The sequence below is a fragment of the Cricetulus griseus genome, chromosome 4, assembly GCF_003668045.3.
Source record: "Cricetulus griseus strain 17A/GY chromosome 4, alternate assembly CriGri-PICRH-1.0, whole genome shotgun sequence".
Classification (NCBI taxonomy): domain Eukaryota; kingdom Metazoa; phylum Chordata; class Mammalia; order Rodentia; family Cricetidae; genus Cricetulus; species Cricetulus griseus.
The window spans coordinates 226288398-226310185 of record NC_048597.1 but is presented as its reverse complement, the minus strand read 5'-3'; the positions used below and the strand labels follow the sequence as shown (position 1 = coordinate 226310185).

At 44.9% G+C, this 21788-nt stretch overlaps 2 protein-coding genes across 2 annotated transcripts in view; both read left to right on the top strand.

Moving 5' to 3' along the window:
* The window catches only part of Oxsr1 (oxidative stress responsive kinase 1), an 89518-nt gene extending 81903 nt beyond the window's left edge, over positions 1-7615 (top strand). Inside the window, exons 14-18 of the mRNA XM_027415366.2 lie at positions 553-617; positions 1964-2016; positions 3460-3528; positions 4468-4532; positions 4903-7615. Of these exons, the coding sequence (XP_027271167.1) occupies positions 553-617; positions 1964-2016; positions 3460-3528; positions 4468-4532; positions 4903-4977 (327 nt within the window). The 3' untranslated portion in view covers positions 4978-7615. The remainder of the gene's footprint in view (positions 1-552; positions 618-1963; positions 2017-3459; positions 3529-4467; positions 4533-4902) is intronic.
* A 129-nt stretch (positions 7616-7744) lies between these two features.
* LOC113830676 (solute carrier family 22 member 13-like) lies at positions 7745-15536 on the top strand. The gene is made up of 9 exons (XM_027415367.2): positions 7745-11348; positions 12017-12120; positions 12351-12505; positions 12731-12899; positions 13073-13193; positions 13278-13372; positions 13562-13776; positions 13942-14050; positions 14453-15536. Exons 1-9 carry the CDS (start codon positions 10971-10973, stop codon positions 14670-14672), a joined length of 1566 nt encoding a protein of 521 aa, XP_027271168.1. The 5' UTR covers positions 7745-10970; the 3' UTR covers positions 14673-15536.
* The last annotated feature ends 6252 nt before the right edge of the window (positions 15537-21788 follow it).

Sequence of the window (21788 nt, the reverse complement as noted above, 5' to 3'; positions counted from 1 at the left end):
TTGGCTTGCTAGGTGAGAAAAGACATGAAAGCTCTGACGTTTCCTTTTGTACTTGAATACATCACCATCTCATGCTCAGTCTCTGGCGACCATTACTGTAAGAACTTCCCTTTAGTTATAGTGGTGACTTCATTTCGCCCTTCCTTCGTCTATCATGCGAGGGAAAAATACAAGTGTCTTAGAAAAATTGACAGAAGAGTGGATTTATGTCATAGACAGAGTGTATGTCCTCCAGCAAGCAAAGGGTAGCTTTATAGTTTTTAGAAACATTTACTTCAGCTGCAAAAAAGCCTGGAACCTGGGTTGAATGGAGTCTTGGGAGACAGCTCATTTATGTCTTTCTTAGGAATTAACTTTTTGATTGTGTTTGGCATGGCTGACAGTTGCCTTTTGTGGCTCCTTTGGAGGTGGTCCCCTCCCACAGCAGGGAGTGTCTTAGGAACTGGAAGCTTAGGCTGGAGAATAGGAAACTGCTGCCGTGTGTCTTTCACAGATGACCCTCTTTGCTAATGTTCCCATCAGTGACTTCATACTGTCTGTCACTCGTTTCAGGCTCAGTCTCCAGCAGACCACTCCACGGAGACCAAGGTCCCTATCAGTCTTGTGCTGAGGTTAAGGTAAGTGGGCGGCCACATGCTGCTTTCTTACTCCTCTGTAGATGTTGTCAGAGTTGGGCCAAGAGTTTCCACAGAGATGTGTTATTGTGTACTGTTAGACATTATGTTCTGATTTCTCTACCTTAACTGAAACTTCCAGGGAGCCTGGATAATTTTAGCACATTGAGTGTGTATCACAGCTGTATCTCACCAGTCATGTTTGAGTTTCTTGGATCATAGATTAACTGCTTCCAATATGGTTCCAATTCCTTTTCCTGTCCTCTCTGACTGTTCAAATTCTGCCCATCTTAAGTCACATTAAAAATCTACCTTTGGACTGAGCAGTGGTGGCACACACCTTTAATCCTAGCACTCGAGAGTTCACAAGGAAACGGGAGACACAGTTCACATAACAAACCTACTCCCTGTATTAACCCATAGCCTCTTGATGCTATATAGTAGGGATTAACTTTCCAACACAGTAACAGGGTGGACTTCATTCAGATCACATCATTATCTTAGTGGAGATAAGTATATGATCTATGGGAACAGAATAATCTTCCTGATACACATATGCACGGATGCATATATAGACATATACTGCTAATCCCATTGGACAAGAATAAGATGACTACAATAGATCAGAGTCAAATTTGAAGTAAGCTTTAATTAAATACCGGCCAGGTTGATGGACTCTTTATTTCCCAGAAAATGACCCCAAGTCATATTTTGCAGGAGGTTACAAAGGCAAAACCCATAATTCACCGCATTTCCCATGAGGTCCAATCACATGCAAGCATACATCCTGACATACATCCTACCTGCATACCTCCCTCTTATGTCCAAACAGGGGCAAGGGTACATCCTGACCTAGTTGCTACCCACACACTTCCCACTACACAATGAAACCCTATCTCAAATAAGCAAACAAACAAATGTTTCAACTGATAGGTACTGAAGCCTCATTGAAGGAAGGAGGGGGTGTGCACACATTCATACAAATGACTAGTAATTAAATTCCTAAAAAGTAACACATATGCCTCTGTATGTCTGTGCTCATTCTGCATGGGATCAAGCACACTCCGTGCAGATGGGTCAGACAAACTTGTTTAGGGGAATGAAAACATGTTGCTTGTTATTGCCCATAAACAATAACCTCTGGCATTTCAGGAACTATCTGTCCTTGCTCGAGGGACTTGCAGATCAGAGGCATTTTTGTCATGGATCCCTTAGGCATAGTAATTAAAGCTTAAAATGTAACTTTGGCTCTCACAATACATACACACATACATACATTTTGGCAGATTGTAATAAATTCTACATAAATCCAGAAAATTTTATTTTCTTTATTTTGTTTTCTTTTATAGGAATTCCAAAAAAGAACTAAATGATATTCGATTTGAATTTACTCCTGGGAGAGGTAAGTATTAAAAAAATGGTCAAAAACACAATGACTAATAATTTGCTAATTAGGTATAAGGCTTTTGTCATTTTGATAAGTTTTGCTTTTAAATGATGGTAAAGATTTTGGGAAATAGTCAGGAAGAAAAACTCAATGGATGTGTCAGTTCTTTCATGTGGAATCCTGACTGCAATAAGATGTATAGTAATGAACATGAGCCTACTAGTAAATACCACGGTTGGTTGTGCATTTCCCTAAACATCATCCCATTCGGTTCTTAAGACAGCCACCTATGGAGAAGTGATTCCCATTTAATAGAGGAAGGAACTAGATAGAGGTAGAAGTTCAGTTCAGTTCTTTCAGAGTCCTGATTGTTATCACCGCGAGTGCTGCTTCTCTCTGTAGTGAACGAGAGGCAGAGAGGCACACTCCCTCTCTGTGGTGAACGAGAGGCAGAGAGGCACACTCCCTCTCTGTAGTGAACGAGAGGCACACTCCAGGCTTCCTCCCGTGGAGTCATGGTGCTGTTTTGATTGTGAACTTCACCCTGCAAGCGGCTTCTTTGTTCTTACCTTTGTTAACTCAGGCTTCGGAGTTGAGGAGGGGCCAGCAAATGTCTGGAAGTCAGCTGAATTCCACAGTTGATCTTCCTTCTAAGGAGAATGAGCACAGACATACAGAGGCATATGTGTTACTTTTTAGGAACTTAATTACTAGTCATTTGTATGAATGTGTGTGCACCCCCCCCCCCTTCCTTCAGTGAGGCTTCAGTACCTCATCAGTTGAAATTGCTTATTTGTTTGTTTGCTTATTTGAGATAGGGTTTCATTGTGTAGTGTTGACTGCCCTTGAACTCAGATCTGCCTCCCTCTGCCTCCAGGGTGCTGGCATTAAAGGTTCATGCCCAGCCTAAAGATGAAATTAGATTGAGATAGTTGGCTTCATCTATTTGGCTTCTGGTTATATCCATCGCCTAACATGAGTGGGTAAGAAAACCAACTGCCAGAATAATGATAATAATTTCAGTAAACTTTTATGATTCTAAGAAAAGACTGTAAAGTATTTTCCTAAGTTTTGAGAATAAATTTCCCTATTGCTGGCACTGAATTTTATGTCTCAGAACTCGGAGAGCTCATGTTCAGAGTTCTGTTCAACACAGGAATGCCTTGTCATAACTGTAGGGCACTCTTCTGATTTGCTCGGGAACTCTACATTATGTAATTTAGAAGTTTATCTCTTATTTGAGTTGATATTTGCCATGCAGTTCATATTGATTCTGCTCCCTAACCAGACCTGTGAGAATTCTTCTCTTGGGGTCAGGGATAAAACCTGCCTGTCTTCTTTGTTCTGTGGATTTAGTAGATAGCTTGATTCTGGCTGTGTTGCTACCTGTGCTGACTGTGACATTTACAGTGACATGTGTGCATAAGAAATACAGTGCCATCTTCTTTCTCCTTGCAGACACAGCGGAGGGGGTCTCTCAAGAGCTCATTTCTGCTGGCCTGGTTGATGGAAGGGATTTAGTAATAGGTGAGCATACTACCTTCTGCCCTTAGCCCTCAGGTCATCTTGTGTGCCCAGCTTCCAGTGAGCAGCTCTGATGCCTGCTTCTGCCTCCTTGAGTGCTGGGATTAAAGGCGTGCGCTACCACTGCCTGGATTCTGAAGCTTCTTGAAATAGTCTTGGCTTCACTAAAATTACAGTTCAAGGGCAGTTCCATACCAGAGCAAACAAGCAAAAATCTGTCCTACCTCAGACCCTTGACAGTGTAGATGTCTCTGGGACACCTGTAGAAATGATAGGAAAACTCACAGGTTAGTAAGTTAATGGCGCTTCCATTTCTGATATAGTATCATAACTAATCTTTGTAGAACACAGAAGTGAGGAGGACAGCAATTAAATCCTAGAAAATCAAAGTAAAGATAGGCCACAGTTGCTAATACAGTCGGACTGCCAGCACTTTCCTCTGAAACACTAATTCTAATGGATAGTTTAGGCTTTGTGGGCCTTGTATAGTCTGTGCTTTTCAAGATACAGTCTTGCTCTGTAGCCCAGGAAGACCTGGAACTTATTACCATCTCCTGCCTCAGCCTCCACAGTGCTAGTTTCTCACACTTGGTTTTTATAGTGTGTCATTTGAAAATCATTCTGATTTATAGGTAGAGTGAGAACAGGTCACAGGCTTGGTTGGCTCCTAGTTATAGGCTTTCTGGTCTGTTAACATAATGCATACCTTTTACTAAGCTGTCTAAAAAGGGTAGCTAATATATTTTAAAGACAATTTAATGATGCAGAATTTATTTATTCAGTCTGGAGATTGACTATAGCTTTCATTTGGAAAATGATGCCTTTTTCTTCCATTTTGATTATACATCAAAGATTCTTAACCACCATTTTAAGGTTTTAAAATATTGTTGAAAATGTATTTATGTACCTGCTCATTAATTTTCTTTGTTTGTATGATTACAGTGGCAGCTAATTTGCAGAAAATTGTGGAAGAACCTCAGTCAAATCGATCTGTCACATTCAAACTGGTATTCACCCCTCTTACCCATCTGCAAACTAGCCTTTCTACTCCGAGAATGCCAAGACTGTTAGAATATGCTGAGCTCTGTCCATTTACTCTTCCCGACACCCATGGCTGAACTCAGTTTGAGTGGCCTCACTTTCTCTCAGAAAACTATAATCCAGATCTGTGATTTCTCTCAAGAAAACTTATAAAGCTGTTTGACTCTAGCTGTACCAACAGCCCCCATCATTTCTGAAAGAAACAAAGTAGTGTCCATTTATATCCTGGGACCTTTCACCTACTACCTTCCTTTCTGCAGTCCTTATCAATTTTTATTGCTACCTGAAATTTTATTTATAAATTGCCACAAAATTGTCATTTTGTTTGATTCTTAGGCATCTGGTGTTGAAGGTTCGGATATTCCTGATGATGGCAAACTAATAGGATTTGCCCAGCTCAGCATCAGCTAAACCACAGCCCTGGAAGAGTCAGCCTAAGGAGGTGCCACACATGCATATCTGTTGCTTCTGTTGGCCTGAACCTACAACTGCCAAAGAGCCCAGCAACAAACTTCCCGGCTTGGAGCTTTAGACCTTTATTTATGTTCTTCTCGCCATCACCCCCACCCTTTCCACAAGGAAAGAGAAGTTGGATTGCCAGTGGCCAGCATCCCCTCAGAGAGTTCCGTTAGTAGATATGCTGCTCATGTCCCCCTCTTCCTCCATCTGAGAAGCAGCTGGTGTGCCTCAGGGCCCAGGATGGAAATCTCTCAGCTTACTCTTGCCTTACTACAGCAGTGGCCGAGCGGGCAGTAGCAGCTGCGTTGGGCATCCTCATCTTGCCTGCTCTCCCGTACCTGCCGGGGCCTGAGCATCTTGGGGTATCTCTTTAACACTGAAGTAGCAATTAAAAGTTGATTGTTCAGCTGGAGCCCAGAGAATTTAATTAGTGTTTTTTCTTTGTACCTGATGCAACTTCTAGCAACCTTTGTTAGGAAAAAGCACAGCCTCGGTGGAGGCAGCCTAAGCTCTTGTCTGTTGTGTTCATGGTGTCTCTCCGTGTTCTGCTGGAGCTGTTCTCAGGCACCCCTTCTTTGCTCCCTCCAGAAAGGGTTGCTAGCCTTAACTTCAGCTGGTGCAAAACATCTGACAGCAGTCAGACTTCAGCCATCTGCTCCTTCACAGTGGAACTTTGGATTGTTTTTACAGGAACATCAAGCAATGGCGTATAACTCTTTTACCTTGCCACGGGTAGTTTTTGAACAAGGAAAGGAACTCATAAGTCATATCATTGGGAAAGTATTTTCAGCTTTTAAAAAATTGAACTGAAGGAAAACTAATCCTTGATTGTCCTACGAAGACGCATTTGCCTCTGCTTCTCGAGGAAATGGCGGACACGGCTGAGACTGACAGCAGTAAAGGAGACTCGGGCTGGGCTAGAGGCCTGCCTTCTGCTCCTCTCCTGCACTGACTCCTTGGAAGGGGGGGAGGGGTGTCTTCATTCATTAAAAGTGACCCAAGATGGAACATGAAACCACATGTGCCGTGACCTTTAGGTTTTATGAGTAGACAGTATCAATTTGATTTTCTACAGAAATTATGTAAATTATTCTTTAGGTTTAAAAGAGAGCACTCAATGCAATGTGTGAATAATCAGTGGGGTTGGGTTTTCTTTTTTCCTACTGTTTAATAGCATTTGTCTAATTGCTGAAAAACCTACCTACCAAGTTACCAAATTTTATATAAGAGTGGAATAGTCAGTCTGGCCTTAAAGAGACACACAAAGATGGGCTGTGGGCCCCTAGAAAGGGACTTGTTAGTTGCCTTTTATAGAACCCTTGTACCTGCCATTGTTGTTCTGATGAACAGGATTAGGTACCTAATGTATTTCCACCCTCATCCTGGCCCCACATAGTTCTGAAGATGAAACCGTAGTATTGCTCATGCAAGCAGCTCTAGCGAGTTTTCTTTTGGAACACACCTGAACACATTTCCTGTATCTGACTTGTTCACCTAATGCTTCGTTCATTCTGAACATGTAGATTCAATCGTGAGCTTTCTTCACCTGTTAAGAGTGCAAAAGTATGTTGGGAAAGGGATGTGGCAGAGAAGAGGAGATGGGTTTGAGAAGGGATTAGAAGGAGAATAGATGAGATACCAGAGTCCAAGGTCCCAGCAGGACTGGTAAAAGGAACCTGCCGACTCAGCAGGGAGAATGAAGATTGATCAGCTATTAAATCCTTAGTAGAGGTAGGCTTATGAAGAAGGACAGGGAAATGGGATTGAGGTATAGAAAGCAGGCACAAGACTAGTTGCTTGCTATAGAATCTGTTGATTCCAACAGCCTGTCTGAATTCACTTACGAGCTCAAGAAGGAATGTCTAGCATCACGCTATTGTAGCTTTTGACTTGGAGCTGGTCCAGGCTGAAAGCCAGCTGCAGCCTCTCTCGTGTTCACATCTCCAGACCATCTCACCTCTGCCCTGCTGTGGGGAGCAGGCATGGCAGTAAAAGTGGCCTGGGCTCTCTCTTTCAGTTCATTGTTTGCTTTTCTGGGAATTAGAAGGTAGGCACCAAGATCCATGGCAGCGTTACTTCTTCTGCATGGTATGCGGTGAACCCCTCTGCTGGCTTACACAGTGATTCAAGATAACAAGTCAATAGAAACTGCCGAGGTGGGACAGAGTGGAGCCAGGGAGCCGTCTCTCCTTCCCAGGAGCAGTGCTTCAGGGTGTACCTCTGTCACTAGGTCCTCAAGATACCCTTGTCCCTGGAGTAGGGACTAACTATAGCACAAGATAGTATGTGCCAATGTTGTTTGTGAAATGTGTGGTCTTTCTAAATGATTAAAGGAATTGTTCCTTTGTTTGGTTTTTTTTGTTTGTTTGTTTTTGCTGTTTTTCCCTTTTTTCAAACCAAATCTTAGAGCCAGCTGAGACTGTTAATTTGGAGGCTAGAATAATGATGTACCAGTAAATGTAAGTTCCTCCTTATGACATGCTAGATGATGGAAAATGTAAAATATTACCTTCTCCCTCTTCTCTTGACTTTGTATTTTACTGCATGTTTTCTTCATTTTTAATCAATAAAGATAAAGAATAAATTGTCATTAGTGATGTATGCTTTTTTCTTTTAATGGCTGTTGGCAATGAACTCTGTAGAGTAGGGCATGAAGTCACTACTTTGAGTTTGCCTGTGAATAGAGTGAAGCAAGGGTGCATATGAACAGCACTTGGGAGTCAGAGGCAGGCGGATCTCTGTGAGTTCAAGGCCAGCCTGGTCTCCAGAGCTAGTGCCAGGATAGGCTCTAAAGTTACACAGAGAAACTCAGTCTTGAAAATCAAAACAAAACAAAACAAAAAACAGTAAAATGAACATACTGACATACAGAGTCTTTAGTACAACAGCTTAAAACTGTTGGGGAAACAAATGCCCCAAGCAGAAAGAATGAAGAGTGCCCAAGGAAACATGGTGGGTTATGAACCATCTCCATTATGCCTTGATTGTTCTCTGAATCTTTGATTTTGCTTATGGTTCTAGATAGTGAAGGATTCCTGATTAGCCATTGGGGTTACATTCAGAAGATGTAGAGCAGTTCTGAACTTTTCCCTACGGTACTTAGCCACAGGAATGGTGCAGCTTCATGGCTTCGTGGAAGATTCTAGACTCCTCAGTGTCTTGTCATTGGCTTATTCTTTGACTGCTGTTGTGATCATAATCCTTCCTGATGGAAGTAGTTAAAATCTATGACAGGAGTGCTGTAGGTTCTAGCATTTCTTGGAGAGAGAGCTATGGAGCTGGCGTTGAGACAACTGTGGAGTTTGAAGCTTACGTACAAGATCAGTAAATTAAAGAAGTTAACTGTGAACTGTGAGTGTTGTACAGAGTATGATCATGCTATGTGCAAGTGGTTAGATCAGGACCATCTGCTTACCTGTTCTAACAGATGGGATTGTCCCAGCTTGGACACTTAGTTTTACTTGGTTCTTTGGGTCAGGTCATCTATCCTATGTTGGTTTTTAAAGTAGACTTCAAATTTTAGGATAGTAGAATAGTTTTCACAGCAAAATTGAGTAGAATGTGTTTCCTACACTTGAAGAGCCTTTCTCTGGCTTCCTCTGCCTTTCACTGGCATAATGTTTTGATATAGTTAATAAACTACATCTAAACCCATAATTTAGAGTAAGATCAATTCTTGCTGTTATGTGGTCTATGGTTTTTGACAAATGTATCGTGGTGTATAACCACCTTCATATAGAATAGTCTCCTGGCCCTAAAAGTTCTGCCTAAACTATTCATCTCTTCCCCCACTGACCCTTAGGAATGAATATTTTTGTGGGTGGTGGATTATTTTTGTTCTCTTCCTGCCACTAATGAACCCAGGACCTCATGCATGCTGGACAAGCACTCTTCCACTGGTTTGCATACCCACATGACCCATTGGTCTTTGTACAGTTAGCATCACACAGTATGTAGTCTGTTCAGATGGGCATCTTTTGCTTTATTAATATTCATTCAAACTTCTTTCATGTGTTTTCATAATTAAAAACTTTTTTTAGCGCTTAATCCTAGTGTCTACCACAGTTCACCACCCAGCCACTGAAGGACCTCATTAGTGCCTCCCAGTTTGGACAGTTAAGAACAAAGCTGCCAAGATCATCTTTGTACAGGGTTTTATGGGTCATGCACTTTCAACTCATTTGACAAAAGGCCAGTGGGCATAATTGCTGGTCTTAAGGTAAGAGTATGTTTAGTTTTGTAAGTAAGTAAATTGCTCAACCATTGTTCAAAATAGCTGTACTGCTTTTGTATTCCTGTTGCTCTATACTCTTGCCATGTTCTAATGATGTCAGTATTTTGAATGTGGCTATTCTCTTGGGTATACAGTGGTTCCTTATCTGAATTTGCAGTTGCCTAATGAATGTGTTGTTGAACCTCTTCATGTAGGCCAACTTTCTGTGTGTTCTGGAAACATGTCTATTCGGGTATTATTTTGAAGTAAACTCAGACTTACAGACATATTTGCAAATAAGCAATACCAAAGATTTGCCTGTATCTGCCTTGTGGCTTCTCTAAATGTAAATGTATCACATAATTATATGCATCTGTCAAAATCAGGACGTTAGCATTGGTAGGATTCTGTTGACCAATCTACGACTGATAGAATTTTTCTGTGAGATAAAAGTTTTTAAAGATTGCACATATAAGCCTGGTAACTCCTTCTACTCTTCTGTGAGATGAAGACCTCACATATAAGGTCATATGGTGTTTGTCTTTTTATGCTTGGCTGTGTTCAGTTACTAAAATGATCTCCAGTTTGACTTACGTTGTCACAAGAGCAGTCTTTCATTGTTTTTTATGGTGAATAGTATTCTGTGGTATATATATGCCCCATTTTCTTTATGGACACTTGGGTTGTTTCTGTCTACCCAATGCTGCCATTGTTGGCTGGCTTAATCTTGTATAGGTTATGTGCAGGCCATTGCGACACCAAGGAATTGAGGTGTGCTGTCAGCGGCCCACATGCACCGCACAGCAATGGCAGCTCTTACACGCTCTCTCTCCTTCTGTTCTGTAATGGTCCCTGACCTCACCGGGAGATACATAGAGATGTTCCAAACCTCTGGCTGAACACTCACAGTAACTTCTCTCCACAATTTGCATGTTCATAGCTCTCAACATTGACCACTACCCTCTAAAACAGGAAACTTCTCTGACCAAGATGAGAACATCACACATATAGTATAAACAAACTTACAAATTTACAAGGTGGTTTTATATTATGTCTACTTAATGAAAACAATATTCATAGATTCCTCTTAGAGTCTAAGACTTTAGTAGCCATGGGATTTGGTCATGTTTACAATCCTGAGCATAGATTTCCTTCCGCAGGTCTCAACTGAGAAAAGTTGGGTTCTCTACAACATTCTTGCCGCAAGTGCATCGGTAGGCACATTTCAGCTGGCATTGTAACGTGGGGTTGAATGCTGAGTAAAAGACATTGATGAACTTCTTACTGTAAACCTGTCACATCCCACACTTCTGGGGACGTTTAGTCCCTGGAAAAGATGTCCATGTCCCTCCAAGTGTGGCAGACACTCAGAATCTGAGTTGTTTAGTGATGTGAATGCATTAGGGATGACTGTGATGTAGTTGGGGCCAACAAGGATGAAACTACCTCTCATTGAAGATTTTTTGCCTAGAAAGGTGTTCTTCCTGAGTGCTGTGATGCTTGTGTCTGTCACAAGCCAATAAAACATTCTCAGATGAGTGTGGTTGTGCTTTTATTTTTCCCGTATCCTTTCTGGTCAGTCTACGGAGGTAAAGTGTGAGCTGACAGCTGTAGTTACTCACAGCTGGGTTAAACATTAATGTAGCTGTCAGTGCAGCCAAGACCAGTAAGCACCCAAAAGCCAAGTCCCAGACCTGCCTGGTGTTCCTAGACTAAGGAGTGAGCAGAAGTCATGGCTCACTTTGCACAGGTCCTGGCTGAAGTGGGCGACTTTGGTCGCTTCCAGGTACAGGTAACCATCCTGATGGGCATCCCCAATTTCCTGTCTGCATTCTTCGTGTTTAGTCAGGTCTTCATGGTCCTTGACGAGGCCCACCACTGCTCAGTGTCCTGGGTCAAGAACCACTCTCTGAACCTAAGTGCTGCTGAACAGCTGGCCTTGAGCATACCCAATGACACAGCAGGCAGACCTGAGTCCTGCCTCATGTACCGGCCACCCCCTGTCAATGCCAGCCTGGAAGAGATCCTCAGCCACCGCTTCAATGAGACACAGGCCTGCGACTCAGGCTGGGACTATCCTGAGAACAGGCCTCCGTCCCTAAAGAACGAGGTGGGATTGCGTGTTCTCTCTCACAGTCTGTCTATTCCTCTGACCCTGTACCTGTGGTTGGTGCTTGGTGCTCTCTCTGTCCTTGTGCCGGTTTGAGTGTAAGCCTAAATTATCCTTTGCCAGTCATCCTGGTCCATTGCACCTTTGGGCATCACAGGCCAGGCTACAGGAGTGTGTGCAACCTTGAGCACTATATGCCAACTGATTGCATGAGCCATTCTCTTTCTCTGTGTGCTCTGCTGCCCAAATGTCTGCTCTCTCTCTTTTTTTTTTTTTGTCTTGTGTGTATCTTTTGGCTTGTCTCTCTGCTGTCCACTGGCCTGACTTTGTTATCTCCCCACTCTTCTCCCTACCTGCTGTTCTCTCCGTCTGTTTTCTGAGATCTCCCTGATGGTCTTCCTTCCAGTCCTGACTAACGCTGTTTCCTTCCACGTTGATTCACCCGCTCATTGCTTGCCCATGGTGCTTTACTGCTTTTCAAATCACGCATCCTTCTGCTTGTGCATTCCTGCCTCTGCCTAGCAGTTGTATGATGTCAGGCAGAGGTCAGGGATTGTATGATATTCCATAAAATTTAAATATTCTGTGCTCAAGGAAATCACTTTGGTGTCTTAGTACACAAAGTTGGAACCATGGGCCAAGTCTTCCATACCCTTTTTCCATTTCAGTTTGACCTGGTGTGTGATCGGGAGAACCTGAAGAGGACCTCACAGTCTGTGTTCATGGCTGGACTCCTTGTCGGGGCCCTCGTCTTTGGGCCCGTCTGTGACTGGTAGGTGCTGCTGAGCCGAATCCTTTACACCCCTGGTTCTGACTCAGTTATCTCCCTGGAGCCTTGTCAGTCACGAAGATGACTGCCTCAGGCTGCCTTCTAATGGGGCTCCGTGGAAGATCCTATCTCCTCCCTCTGACAGAGAGCCGAGGACAGGCCAGCATGCGTCTGCCTTGACTCAGTCCTGGGAAGGCCTCCTCACCTCACAGAGTGTTCTTTGCTTTACTCAGGATTGGCCGCAGAGCCACCATTCTGGTGCAGCTGCTTCTGTCAGGCATCATAGGTGTATCCACTGCTTTTGTGCCCAGCTTTGAAGTCTACATGGTTCTGTGCTTTATCTCAGCCACTGCTGTCGCTGGATATATGATGAGCACCATGATCCTGGGTGAGCATCTGTGCCCCAGAACCCCAGGGACAGTCTGCAATCTGAGCTCTTGAGAGCCTCTGAACAGGCTAAGGGGACAGTTTCAGTCATCTGTACCTAAGGAGGTCCTAGCAGAGCTTCTTCTGCTAGGAAGAGCACAGCACTTGACAAGATACCATCTCAAGATCACCAGAGAGGGAGTGGGCTGAAATCAGATTGCAGCCCAGTGGCAGCCTTTGTTCTCAGTTTCAGAATGGGTGGGGCCGTCCTGGAGAACTCGAGCCATGGTCCTGGCCCAGAACAACTTTGCCCTTGGGCAGATAGTGTTAGCTGGCCTGGCCTATGGTGTCCGCAACTGGAGACTATTTCAGATAATAGGCACTGCACCAGTCTTCCTGCTCTTCTTCTACTTCTGGTAGGGAGCCCCTTGCCAGTGGTAGGCCACCCTGTGTTGGAAATGCTGTGGCAGAGTGTGGGACACAGAGGGGGAGCCTGTGGAGTTTCAGTGGGAGGCTCAGTGTGCACTGGAATCCTGGGTGGCTACATGGGGCTCAAGACCCCGGTCTCAGGGCCAGATGTGGTTGACAGGGTTTTGCCGGAATCTCCACGGTGGCTCCTCTCCCAAGGAAGGATAGAGGAGGCCAAACAACTGGTCCAGAAGGCAGCCTCAGTGAACAGGCGGCCCCTGTCTCCAGAGCTCCTGAGCCAGGTACCTGAAAGCAGGCACAGCCTCCCCCCTGCCTCAAGCCAACCTCTGCCTGTGAACCGGCCACTCACTCTGCCCTTCTTCTAGCTGGTCCCTGAGGAGACAGGGCCCTCAGGGAACACCCTAGATCTTTTCAGACATCCTCAACTCAGGAAGGTGACTCTGATTCTCATTGCTGTCTGGTAAGTGCCCAGGTCCTTGTCCCTCAGTGAGGAGAGAGCCTGGGGATGGCTTGTGTCCTAGGAGGGTGGACAGAGGCTCTGTGAATATGGTGGTCTCTTCCCCTGGTGTGAGCTCATTAAGCCAGGCTGTCCCTGTGGTGTGACTTGATGTACACCCAGCAGTGACAAGGACACTTGGGTACCTTGTAGGTTTGTGGACAGTCTGGTGTACTATGGCCTCGGCCTCCAAGTGGGGGACTTTGGCCTGGACATCTACCTGACACAGGTGATATTCGGAGCAGTGGAGGTGCCCGCCCGCTTTTCCAGCATCTTCCTGATGGAGAAGCTGGGTCGCAAGTGGAGCCAGTTAGGTTCTCTGACTCTGGCTGGTGTCATGTGTGTCGTTATCATCTTCATCCCAGCAGGTACCAGGCTGTTTTCCTCCCTGCCAGGACTAGTGCCATTGCCCCCTTCCTCTTCAGGCTCAGGGTTCTCCAGGGTTTGGGTGAGGTCTGTGAGTAGACAGGGAGGTGCGTGGGCTTGCTGACAGTGTCCTTCCCTCTGTGTGGCTGACCTGAGTTCTGCTCCAGGTCTTCCCACAGTGGTCACTGTGCTGGCTGTGATGGGGAAGTTTGCCTCGTCTTCTGCCTTCACCATATCCTACGTGTACACGGCTGAGCTCTTCCCCACTGTCGTCAGGTAAGAACCCCTGGGTGACATTAGTCCTCTGCCCTGGGCACCCTACCCATCCCTGTGGCCCTCTGCCACCTGGGACAGGCAGCCGGCGAGGTGCCGATGGGCCTTGGCCACTGAAAGTCCAGTGCCACTCACCACGTTGCACAGGACACTGGAGGGTAATGGACATGGTCATGTCGTGATCTCCTCAGGACCAGAAGTAAGAGTGAAGGCATGGTGCAGGAGAGGAGTGCTCAGAAGTGGAGAAGGCGTTTGGGTCTCTAGGAGAGTGACAGAGAGGGCTTGCAGGTACAGGAAGCAGGCACACTAGGCAGGCAAAGGTGGCTGAGACCTGGGTCCTTGCATCTCTGCAGTGAGTGCAGCCTGATTGGTGCCCAGAGCCTCAGCTTGCTCTGCTTCCCCCAGGCAAACAGGCATGGGGTTCGTGAGCATCTTCTCCAGGATTGGCGGCATCGTCACACCGCTGGTGATGCTGCTGGAGCAGTACCACAAGGCGATCCCCATGATCCTCTTTGGCAGCCTCCCCATCGGGGCAGCACTGCTGTGTGCTCTGCTGCCTGAGACACGGGGCCAGACCCTGAAGGACACCATCCAGGACTTGGAGCAGGGGTGTCCCCCACGGTGAGCATTGACTTGCTGGACTTCACATCAGGGGACTCTCTCTAGGGCCAGGCCTCCCCATCTCCATTACCCATTATTGCTTTCTCTTTGCTTACTGGCCAGCAAGGTGACCTCTTCCTGACAAAGATTCTTGTTTTAGGTCATTTTCCTCCTACAGGTGATGATAGGGGAATACATCGTAGCATCCTAGCCTGATGCTGACTGGTCTTTTTCCCTTGCAGGTCCTAGGGGGCACAGGACCCTGAGAAAGAAATGGTGGCCAAAGGAAGCAGTTCCATCCTCAGGCTTACCATTGGCACTGCTCCTTCTTGCATTTGTGTTTGTTAAGGGCTTGTTTATTTACAGCAACAGAGTACATGGTGAATATGGCTGGGGCCTGTTATGAGGGACTGACAAGAGCAGCTTGCGTTTGGCCCAGTGTCCATTTGCCTCTTTGACTGTGTCTGTCCCATGGATACCCATATGCATATGTCTGTCAGCATGTCAGAGACCACAGCACAAGCCAGAGTTTAGGGCACCGATGGTGGCAGCCTCCTCCTTGGTGCCGCCTCTTCATTGTCCCACCAGTTTTCACACATTGTCTCAGCTGGACCCAAGACACAATGCAAGGTGTCCAGAGTGTCACAGATTCTTTGAGAACCCTCCCCCTTCACACCTGGTGGCCTTCTGTTGTCAGGGTGGACATGAGCGTTGCTGTGCCTGGGCATCGCTCCTCTAGTCATAGATATTTAGTACTGTTAATTTTTGAAGTCATGGACAAACGTGTTCTTCAGCGTCCTCCCGCTACCATCCGTAGTTTCATGATGTGGTCCTTTAATAAAAAGAGAACCTACAAAATGGGAGAGTGCATTTCAAGACTGCTGCTGTTTCCTTCTCTGAATGATACAGAAGCATCAATCGAGATTCACTGGACTTAGCTCAATAGGGGCTAATATCATTTTATTCGGGAAGAAGGCACTCACACAGCAAACTGACGACTGCCACAAGTTCCCTGTCCAAGGATCCACACAGGTTGCTCTCCGTGATCTGACCGGAACCAAGAGAGAGCCATCTATGCCCAGACCCCAGAACTAAAACCACTCTCCATCACTTTGCACCTGTGACTATGGCCAAAGGGCCTGGTCAACACTACTGGGAGGGGGGGTGGGTATCTCACCACATAGTGATGTGATTATGTGTGTGCTCTCTCCTTGGCTGTATTGTCTTTCCTGGGGAAAGACTTGGAGGCTTCCTTTATTGATACAGCAACATTACAAGGATTTTCTGTTGCTTTTGTTTTTGTTGTTTGAACTGTATTCCCAGACCTGCCTTTTGGGGGGTCTTTGTAGTCATAACCTTTTCCGTTTCTTGGTGAGAAGTATTTTCCTTGTGTAATGTTTAATTTTCCTTGTCAACCTGACTGGATTTGAGTCACAATGGAAAAACTGTGTGTGTCTCTGAAGGTATTCTCAGGAGTTTAACTGAGGGGGGGCCCTTCCTCAATGAGGGCAACATCATCCTGCTGGCTTAGCTCCCAGAATACATAAATAAAAATTAGGAAAGGGAGCTGAGTAGCGGAAGTCAACTCTACTTCCTGCCATAATGACTTTCCTGCATTGATTCCATGACTCCCTGCATGGAACTGCACCCTCAAACTGTGAGCCAGTGTGAATTCTCTCCTCGCCCTCTTTACCTTTACTTTCTTGAGTATTTTGTCGCAAAAAGGAGACAAGCAGCAGAGAAAATCCAGTCCTGCTGATGTAAGTTTTCTGGACCAGCAGGTCCCACTGCCCTTCATAGCCCCAAGGAAGCACACAGATGTTATATTAACTATGAATCTGTTGGCTGATGCCTACCATAACTACTAATCTATGTAATTCCATGAGGTCTTGGCTTACAGGAGAATGCCACACCTGCAAATCCTTTGCCTACTATATGATGACTGCTCAGCATCTCCAAAGAGAAGAGAGAGATTTCCTCTCTTATATCCTGGTTCTTCCAAGCTACATCACTTTCTGTCTACCTGTACAGACCTCCAGACCTGTGTGGTTAGCTAGTAGCAAGTTTCTGCCTAGCTATGTGACTTCCTGTCTGGCTAATCAGCCAATCAGTTTTTTCTTCATTAACCAATAAGAGAAACATGTATGCCAAATAATATTCCCCAAAGGGACGCAAAGTTGGGGCTTTCTTTGATAAACCTGATGGTACAATTCTTAGGCCTTGAAATAGTTTGCAGGAGGAATACAGGAGTTTGATACTTTGGGCCAAAGGATTTCTAAAATCCTATAAGCACAGCACTATGGACCATTCTGCTAGGAGCTTGGAAGACAAAAATGCTGAGAGTAGTCTCATTCAACCTAAGAGGTTTCAAAGGGAACAAGGACTCAACTGGGAATTGGGCTGGATGCCGTTGATGATGTATTCTGTCAAAGAATTTGGGTGCCTTCCATCTCCCAAGAATTTGAGTGAAGCCGCGCATTGGTGGCGCACTTGTTTAATTACAGCACTCTTGAGGCAGAGGCAGGCAGATCTTTGTGAGTTCGAGGCCAGCCTGGTCTCCAGAGCAAGTGCCAGGATAGGCTCCAAAGCTACACAGAGAAACCCTGTCTTGAAAAACAAAACAAACAAACAAACAAAAAGCAACAACAACATAAAAAAAAAGAATTTGAGTGAAGCTGAATGCAAACCCCCCCCCTTTTTCTTTCCAAGGATTCCAGCCAGTATACACTATCAGGCTATGATATGGTTATTGCTTATGTATGGAGATTACAGTGTGAGAGAGCAGAAAGATAAGCAACTTGAACTTTGTTGAGAATGTAGTGTGAGCAATTTGAAGTTGTAGATAAAAAATTGCAGGCAAAGCACCGTAATTAATAGAGGAATTAGCACCATTAAAGAGAAGGCCACGCCCTTTACCGAGACAGTAGAAAAGGTGCTCTTCAAAGATAAGTCCACACCTATGAAAAACGGCAATTTTTGAAAATACAAGTTCATTCACAGGAAGAGCCTGACTGGGAGTGGTGCTGCAGGAGTTCCCCTGTTCAAAAACAACTAAGTGAATGTTTCTCTCAGGGTGAGCACTCAGAGGCCACTGTAAAGAGCAACTGTCATCCAAGGGGCAGAACAGCATCAGATGCATGGTTCCTCTTCTGTAAACAAAAGATACAGCAGGGAAGGGTCACAGAGGCTTGCAGCAAGGTTTCAGAAAGGTTATGAGACCCCGCAGCACATTAGATGCCTTCCCAGGAGGCTTTTAGTGGCCATTGACGATAACTGTGAAGGGGAAGAAAGCAGCAGACACAAAGAAGAGGCAGCCCAAGTGAGAAGTTTCCGGGCAGAGGGGCGGGGCTGCCTAAGGTCATCATGGCAGCCCAAGTGGGTGGACTCAGAAATGTCCTGGTCCTGTTGTTCTGTTAGGTTCAGGCCTGTCTTATCAGCAGCCAACTGAAGGCCATCAAGCCTGTGCTTGTGTCCTCTAGGCATGGCACGGTCACACCAGAGCATCTGATTCCCAGCATGAGACATGACAAGGGAGGCCCCATTTACGTTTGGAAATAAAGAGGTTGGGGAGGCTCAATAGACCTTGACCTGAGATTGCAGCCTCTACATGCCTCTTCCCTTCATCTAGCATTATGTAATCTGTCCAAGAAGTTTGTGGCCTTGGGAACTGTTAGAGTTTGCAGAAGGGTGAAGGTTCACACAGTAGGGGCAGCTTTTAGGTTATCTCTCATCTAGGATTGGACTTTTCCGTGTGCAGCTGTTGAAGGTCTTCCACACCACTGTAACACCTCCTGCATACTGGGTCAATAAACCACTGAACTCCCTGGTTTATCAAGGTGGATTTGGGTGGATCATTTCTCTGTTCTAGCCATGGTGATTGTGGGGTAGATGTTGGTTCTCATCTCTCTAGAAATGTGATGCCATAGTGTGTTCTTGTCTGGATTTTGATGAGCACAACAGAAGGGTCTTTATAGGGAAAGATATGGCTAGCATGTGGGAAGCCATACTTGTCCTCAGCAGGCTCTCATTGGACAGAGAATAGCCTGGACTCTGGAGACATGATAGCCATCGGACTGCTGCTCAGCAGTATGGTTGGCATTGTTGAAGCTGGTATTGGATTCAGATCTCAATCATAGGGACAGAAGTCTCTCCAGTCCAGATTTCGGATTTATAGTTCATAGTGGACAGTTTTCACCTAGCCTATGAATGGCTCCCACAGGCTCATATGTTTGAATGCTTGGTCACCAGGCAGTGGAACTCTGAGAAGGATTAGAAAGGTGTGGCCTTGTTGGAGGAAGACTATATCACTGGGCTGGGCTTTGAGTTTTCAAAAGTCCTTGCCAGGGCCAGTATCCATCTATCTTCCTCCCCCTACACCTGTAGGTCATGGTGTAAATATTCAGCCCCTTTCCTGGCTGTCTGCTGCCATGCTTCCTGTCATGAAATCGACTAAACCTCTGAAAGTATAAGCAAGTATGACCAAATGCTCTCTTTTGTGAGAGTTGCCTTGGTCATGGTGCCTCCTCACAGCAACAGAACAGTGACTTAGACAGCTAGAACCAAGAGGTCCTGGGTGTGACACAAAAAATCAAAGACACACAGTCGTATATTGCGGTTCAAACTTCAATCTGAAGATCAAAAAGGCAAAGCAGCCAGTTACTAGCTCTTAACCTCTATCTCAGGTTGAAAGGCAATCCTAGCTTTATCAAACCTCAGACTGTAATCCCAGACTCCTCAATGTGCCTGGGGGATCCTGAGACTTCAGTGTCTTCCTGTCCTCAATGGGACTGGAGCATGAATGCTGATGCTATTGAAGGCCTTGCTCTTGTCTTTTATTCCCCCTGTAGTGCTGGGAATAAAGGCATGTGATCCCTGGTGCTGAGATCTTCCTTGTGTGAGCAGTTTCTCTTTAGGACTCGATCACTCTTGTGTAGATCTGGGTGGCCCTGGAGTCACAGAGATCCGTCTACCTTATAATCCTGAGTCCTAGGATTAAAGGTCTGTACCACCACTGCCTGATCTCTATAGCTTCAGGTTGGTTTTTCTTTCTGAATCCTTAGGTGAGTTTTGGTTTTGCAGGAGCAGTTTTGTCTGACTGCCATGAAAAACCCTAAACCATTTAAATGCCATATATTCTGTGGGTCTTTGAAAAGTTTGAAGGATATCTATCCATCTCAAATACATCTCTATATATCTAGAAAACCTAACTAACCTAACTGTAAGTTTTGACTATTATACCTAACTATATACAATCTGTATTTAATTATGCATTACATTTTAAAAGATCTGTATAAACACAATACCAAACAAGAGGAGAAATTTACATATAACAAAATTAACCTTAAATTTGTATGAATAAATGAAAATCCATACCAATGTAGGGTATTCAGTTCTATATCCTATTCCCCCTTTTTCTTTAAATAGAAATTGACTGTGATCATTACCATTTATAACCAACCACATTTAAATGAAAACAAACATTTATAAATAATATTTGGGAATTTCGCTCATTCCAAAGTGCTTCCTGCTGGTTGGGGGCAATGTCCATAACATGGGGATCATGATAAAACACAGAAACCTGGCCAGGTCCTTGTTTTTGTAGTCTGTAAGACTGTATCGTCTCAGCAGTTTTAGATGTTGGATCACCTGGGCTACTGTTTCAGGGGGTCTTGCATCATCAAACCATATTAGTCGGAAAGGATCCACAGCTTTCCATTTTCTGTGGAAACACAAGCAAAAACTCTTTTCCCAAGTGACCTGTCCTTATTTTTAAATGTAGAAGTCAAAGCATTTTAAAAATATATAAGTTCAATTGTTAGCAGCACCTATAATGAAATGTATTTTATCAGCTGTAGCTCTTTCCTTGGCAATCAAACAATTTAAAGACAACAGTATAACAGAGTATCCAGACTATGTGAGTATTTTCTATCTTTAGGTGGCTTTTTCATTACTCTATTTCTTTTACTTTTATTTTTTCCTTTTATGAGACAGGGTTTCTCTGTGTAACTTTGGCTGCCCTTGAACTCACTTTATACAGCAGGCTGGCCTTAAGTCACAGAGATCTGCCAGCCTCTGCCTCCCAAAAGAGAGCTGGGATTAAAGGCGTGTGCCACCACCGCACAGCTACCCTTCCTTCCTTCCTTCCTTCCTTCCTTCCTTCCTTCCTTCCTTCCTTCCTTCCTTCCTTCCTTCCTTCCAATTACTTTATCCTGTTTCTTTGCTCTCACAAGCCTACATATATTTTTTTAATACATTGTAAACCTTTAGAGGTTTTACTTTTTCCCTCTGAATCTGTTTTTACTCTGTATCTTTATCTTTTTCTGGCCACGAGCCTTTTATCTCCTAAACAACATTGCTAATACTAAAGCCATGTTTTAGCCGCTGTCTTTCCAAGATGGCAGGGGTACATTTACCTCCAGCACTGCCAGCTGTGCTCACTTCCTGGTCTATGCTGCCAGCTTGGAGATGTGGTTCACTGCCACTGCCAGCTGCTTGTACACACCATTCAATTGTTAGAGGGCCTCTTAAAAGAGCCCTGCATTTTTTTTCTGCTTATGCTGAATCATGAAACCTCCCTTAAGGGAGTTTCTCAAGTCTCTGCTTGTCTCTTGCAAAACAGAGACCACCTGAGAAAATGCTGCTACCAAAAAGTCGTGCTTGTCTCTGTTCTTTTTCTTCTAAAATCCCTTTTTAAGCTTTTGTGAAGTTTTTATGTGGAAGTTCGTAAAACCATTTGTAAGGATAGCTCTTTCTGCCAACTGCCTGTGTTCCGTAACCACGTTACCCTGGTATTCTGGAAGCACAGGGATAGAGAAAGACGGGGTGTGGGGGTGGGGGCTGCAGTATCTCCTCCAATGGCATGCCTTAAATCCCTCACCTCCTAAAGGTTGCATTTCCTGTCAGTAGTGCCACCCAGTGGACACCAAGCTTTCCACAGGTGAGACCTTTGAAGGAATGCATTTAGATGTCAAACCCTAACACCTCCTTGGGCTGCAGCTTGGAGAAGAGGTGTGATAGGAAGGGCTCAGCAAGACTAGGTTAAACATTAATGCAGCTGTCACCACAACCCAGAGCAGCCAGCACTCCAAAGCCAAGTCCCAGACCTGCCTGGTGTTCCTAGACTAAGGAGTGAGCAGAAGTC